Below are 6,000 nucleotides of genomic sequence, written 5' to 3'. Positions count from 1 at the left end.
TACCAGAGGATGTAAAAACATTTTCCAATCATCATATATATATATATATATATGCATGTAAAGAGATATTTGTTTATATATATATATTTACCATTTATACAAATAATCATTAGTGTGCTCTGTTAATTACAATGTGCAATTGCCTACATAGAGAGACAGAAGAGATTTGACAGCTACTATTCCAGTTTGTATAAGTACATAAAATGAGTAACTGGCTTGACAATTTAGAGCTTACTCGGTAAAGCAGTGCAAAGAGAAATCTAGTATTCAGATAAGGTTAAGAGATTCTCTCTTGTTTCATTGCTGTGGGCTATGATTGTTCTCTGCACAACCTTAGTAAATAAGAATGTCAAAGTTGTGTACCATTGCTCTTTGGGGCGCAGGGAATGGACTACAACTACACTTGAAATCCCAGGACATACAAACAAGGTGCATAAATCAAATGATAGTAAATCAACATGGAAGCTAAGAGTAAAAATGTATGGAGGGTTGAATGGCAGTGCTACAAACAGATGTCTAAATAAAAACAAACTCTTTTTCAACCTCCTCTCCAGAGTCACTGGACTTGCTTTGCTGGTGAGAGTCTTTGCTGGATGACCTTGATTTTCGCTCCTGCCCTTCAGCGGCAATCTGTCCATGATTTTTTTTTGGTGATGAGTCAGATGGAGTCACTGGTCGTGCTAATGAAAAAAAAAAAAAATAAGAAAAACACTTTGTTATTAAAAAAGATGGATCATATTAGTTATTGCTCATTAAATAAAACTACACCAGACATAGCAGATGCAACCTGGGATCTGTAGTTTACATTAAATCAGAGTCTTGTTACCTTATGCTGTTAATATACTGGCCACTTTGGATATGCTTATGGGAGTGCCATAGAAGCCAATGCAAGGGGCATTTGCCTGAGTTACGATTTTTTATCCAGTCCCTTATTATTCCTTCATTGTTATCACTATACAAAAGAGTTGCATTATACACACGTGCACTAATCCCAGGATCACAGGCTATATGTTGGTGCAAACAGCATCAATCTATTGGTGGGCAGCGGGACACAAAGGCGTTAGGCTATTCTTCAAACATAGCCTTGCTTGTCTGTAATACACTTGAACCAGCCTTAGGTCTGCCAACAACTCTAGATTTAGCAGCTGAACAGTTGTGGACAGTTTCACCGTTTTCATGCCAACTGAAAAATTGGCACCTTCTACAATATTTATGCAATCATAACTGTTCAAACCATTCTACAAAACATTGCATGTATTTACAAATCAAGAAATACCTAAGGCTTACTCATGTATTTAAAGTGGGCAACGCACTGTAATTCAGAGCTTAGTGCGCCACCATGTGCCTAAAAAGAGTAATTCCCAAGACACATTCAGTTATCGGTTCAAAATGTAACTAACATGCTGCATGAAAATAAAGGAATAAATACGAGAAATAAAATACATTAGCGTGGACTTATTCAGATAGCTTTTAAAAATAAGACAGCACAAAACACAGTGGCATGTACCAAGTTAATATCATCTATGGCAATGCATACACTACTTCATCATTGTACTGGAAAACAAAATGAAGCCATAATCAAAGTTAGCCCCCAGGCAGCAACATTGCAAACAAACCAGAATTAAATAATAAGCTCACCTTTAAAAATGAATAAATAAATGCACACCTTTTTGCAGGTAAAAAAAAAATGTGTATTTTTATTAATTTGGAATCTGTAAAGCAATGTTAAGCTCCTGCAGACTGTCAGTGTTGTAGCCTGTACCTCGTACAAACGGGCAGTTGCTGAACGACAGGAAGATTCAATGAACTACCATCAACGCCCTGGTAGTTCATTGAGAACTACAAGTCATCAGCCGCAATGGTCGACGATAGTTGTAGTTCTCCCATTCGCAGGACTTTTTGAATAAATGACGAGGCTGGGTAAATTGTGACAGCAGTTGTGGGGAGGAGATCCCAGGCCCTCTGTCACAGTTACTAGGGCTGTTCAGCTAGTAACAAGGTAAATGTTACACCTTTAATAGAACATGTGTAGAATGTTATATTTCCACAGTGTTTTATATTTGGGATAAAATAACAGTCCCCAGTTTCCTGGTTTTCAAATTCTCCTGTACCTCAATTTCTTGGATAATCTTTACCTCAACCTTCCAAAGACAACACAACGACAAAGTGATGATGCAGTCTGTTTTATAAGTGTGAATGATCGGGGGCACACAATAGTGACCTAGGGACTTATTAGCATAACATTGAAACTGAATGCACTTTAATTGTTCTTATAATGATTTCTACTGATGGTACAGAACCTGAATGCTGCAAAAAAAATGGAAATGTACTTTTTCTTTTGGCATTTTGCACAACAAAATGAAAGATGTTGTGTATACCCTAAACTGATTACGTACTCATGTTTAGCATCTGTTTGATGTCAGCTTGAAGCTGTGGGTGACATGGGAGTGAATGTTGCTTTTAAATCAAGTTTCAGCTAAAGTAAACACACAATGCTTTAAACACTCCAGGGGGTCTTTTAAAATGAATGTGAAGTCAAACAAAATGAAAACACTGTTCTCCTTACCTTCATCTGTAACAGGTCGAGAAGATGGCTGTGGGCTGCTCTGGCCTTCTCTGTCCTTTTCAGATGGGACCCTCTTCAGTGCTGAAGGCAGGACTGTAGTTTTCGGGGAACATGGCCCAGATGGAGAATCAGGAATGTCTTCTATTAATATGAAAAACACAAAAACACAGGTCATGTTGTGAATTATGGTTAGGTTTGATGAGGAGAGGAGCAAACTCTACGGTTCCTTCTTAGCATACAGATGTTTAAAAAGTACACAAATATTGGCGGTCAAGCCTAAAATATAACTAGGTGATGCATTCCCACATCAGCACATTTCTAGGCGTTTGTGCATGCATGGACCTGTTCATCCTACAACCAGAATTTTCATTATTCCATACCATTTTTTCTACTATGCAGAAAACCTATATAGGCAAAGAGTACCTCCACTAATGCAGGACCTGGAGACAATGACTATAGTGGGGATGCTAAATGAACATTTTATTTTCCTGCCCATACACAGAAAAAGCACACACATTCCCCTTTTCCCTATTATAGATGCAGGTATCTTCACTGTATAACAACCAATAATTCATTATCTATTAAGGCAAAGTGAAGCAACACAGAATAGCTAGCAGTTTCTTATTCCTCTGACCATCCAAAATCAGTGGGGTCCAAAGTCTAAATGGAAGCATTACAACACTGACCTGAAAGTGATTCTTTCATATTTTTTTAAATCTGTATCATACAAGTGTGGTTTCAAAGGAAAACTCCAGCCAAACAAATACAAAGTTAAAGCTCAGCTATAGCCACAAGCATTTTTTTCCTTTTTTTTTTTTCTAAATACAGTGGGGAAATGTTAGAATTGGTCAGCTTTGCATACATGGGGTGGTGGAGCGCAGGTGGAAACCAGGAATGAACTGAATTGAAGTGGTTGTAAACCTGTACATAAATCCAATAAATAGACTGGCCTCAGGTTATACAAATCCTCTGACATAAGTTGTGCCCGTTTATCTGCAGTATTCTCTACATCTGTTCAAAGTCCAGAATTTTTTAACGCTTGTCTGAGCATTCAGAAAAAAGGGAGTGGAGAGCTGAAGTCACACTCTGCAGAGTTCAGTGAGGAGAGCTCTGACAGCTGATTGGAGGGAAGGAACACATAGGAACAGAGCTGAGGCTGTCAATCAGCTGGGGGTCCCTCCCCTGTCACCATTTTTCTCTTGGTGTCAGGAAAACTTGTCAGAAGCGATTCATGCTGATAGCAGAGGAACAAAGCAGCAGACAGTAATGACACTTTGTTTTCCTAAAGGAGAAGTACAGCCAAAGCTTGTTTGGCTTGTACTTCTATTGTGGATCACAGAAGTGCAGTTCATTCTGCACTCCTGTGACCCATTTTCACTGAAGCCCAATGTCGGCTGACAGCTCAGAAAAGATTGCGACCACATGGTCGGGATACACCCACATGCCTGGACCCGCCCTCTCCACAGCCCAGTGCTCCAGTGTGGGGGGGGGGGGGTTTGTGGCAGAGTAGACAGCGGTGACCTGACAGTCACCAGCTCTCTGCTCACGGAGCTCTAAGAACTGAGTGATAAAGCGGTCCTTGATTGCGATTCTTCTCTTTAATTGAGAAAAGTACATACTATAGAGGGATATGCTTTGTTCATATTTCATGTCTGGAGGTTCAGGTCTACAAGTTTATAAACACTTTAATGTGTTTGTGACAGTATTCTATTATCCAGTGGAGCCCGCTGCAGAAAGGATGAATGCATCAAACCATAGGGCATGTGATATACTTTTATAAACTTAGCCAATTGAAATATTCTCTATGTCCTTAATATATTTTAGTCATTTTTTTGCATAAATGTATTGATAAATTTATGAAGGAAAATAACTGTAAACTACTTATAGACCCTTTAATTGTGACAAATAAAAATTCAAATCTGGACCAAACCCTATGGATTGACGCTTTCACCCTTTCTCTTCATACAAATTACCCCACCCCTGTCTGCCTGCTACTTGCCATGCTACTTCTTTTACAAACTTCTTAATTTGCCACTTTTTATGAACAGATTTTTTATATAAAGATTTCTCCATTACATGCAAGGTCCATTTTAGATAAGCCAAAAAAAAATGTTTTTTTTGTGCTTACCTGTAAAATCCATTTTTTGGAGTACATCACGGGACAAAAAGAGGCACCATATTTTTCCTTACTTATAGGGTTATGTGCCACCTACAGGTGATTGGGCACTGTCAAAAAAAGACAGTCCTTGCATATATAACTAATCCCACACAATAAACACCTCAGGTTTGTAGCAAGCAATGGACTCAACAGAGGGGAGGAATCTCTTTGTCCCATGGTGTACTCCAATAAACAGATTTTATAGCTACACAAATCCAGCTTTCATTATCATACTTCATAGGACACTGAGCCACCATATTATTCCTTAGTTATAGGGATGTTCTAAAACAATGCTCATGAGGGGAGGGAGGAACAGCCACCACCGACAGGCTAACACAAAAAAACGATACTGTAGCCTGTATGAAAAAAAACAAAAACAAAAAACACTGCGACTAAAGTCTAAGGCTCCATGTATACGGGACGTTGTAAATGGCCGTTTAGGAGCAGTTGGGCGTTTTTTTCAGAAGCCCCTGAACCCATCTACATTTTATCTTATCTGTCCATGTACACAGGTTCGTTTACAGTCATTTGCAGGCAGTTGAGTTCAGGGACGTTTTTTGGAACGCAATTATTTGCGTTCGAACGTGTGCTTCCCGGCGTTTCAAACGCAGAAACGCGGCCGAACGTGACCAATCGTAACCGAACGTGATGAACAACGTTCAGCCACATTATACGTTTTTTTTCTTCCATTCAAAATCAATGGTTCCCTATGGGAGCCTATTGATTTGAATGGAAGTCGCACCGCAAGTCGGATCAGGATGATCCGACTTGCGGCGCGACTTGCACTGTGAGAATCTTGAGGGGGAACTCCACACCAAAAATGGGGAAAAAAAAACTGCGTGGGGGTCCCCCCCAGGTTCCAAACCAGGCCCTTCGGGTCTGGTATGGAATTTACGCTGAAAAAATGGCGTGGGGTCCCCCCCCAAATCCATACCAGACCCTTATCCAAGCATGCAGCCCGGTAGGGCAGGAAGGGGGAGGGGACGAGCGAGGGTGTTGGTGCTTTGGGGCAGGGGGAGCTCTGCACCCCAAAGCACCTTGCCCCCATGTTGAGGAGGATCCCGGACCCCCTCCCTATGTGAATGGGTAAGGGGTACACTGTACCCCTACCCATTCACCCCATAAAAGGCATTGTATGTAAATAACGACAGGAGACGTTTTGGAAAGTTTATTAAAAATCTTCATCTGTTCTTCTCTGCTCTGGTCTTCTCCCTCTCCTGGTCTTCTGCTCTTTGATCCTGATCCGACTTGCGGTGCTACTTCCATTCAAATCAAT

General features: G+C 40.4%; 1 protein-coding gene across 2 annotated transcripts in view; it reads right to left on the bottom strand.

The window, feature by feature from the left end:
- Window positions 1-269: 269 nt before the first annotated feature.
- The window catches only part of CARMIL1 (capping protein regulator and myosin 1 linker 1), a 477,665-nt gene continuing 471,934 nt past the window's right edge, over window positions 270-6,000 (bottom strand). For both annotated transcript variants that reach the window (XM_082259259.1, XM_082259260.1), the window contains 2 exons: window positions 2,567-2,707; window positions 270-680 (listed from right to left, as the gene is read on the bottom strand). In XM_082259259.1, coding sequence (XP_082115385.1) covers window positions 517-680; window positions 2,567-2,707 — 305 coding nt within the window. In that variant the 3' untranslated portion in view covers window positions 270-516. The remainder of the gene's footprint in view (window positions 681-2,566; window positions 2,708-6,000) is intronic.

Source organism: Pelophylax lessonae, assembly GCF_965119305.1.
Source record: "Pelophylax lessonae genome assembly, chromosome: 5".
NCBI lineage: Eukaryota > Metazoa > Chordata > Amphibia > Anura > Ranidae > Pelophylax > Pelophylax lessonae.
Note: the sequence above shows the minus strand (reverse complement) of the source record. Positions and strands in the feature narration are given on the sequence as shown.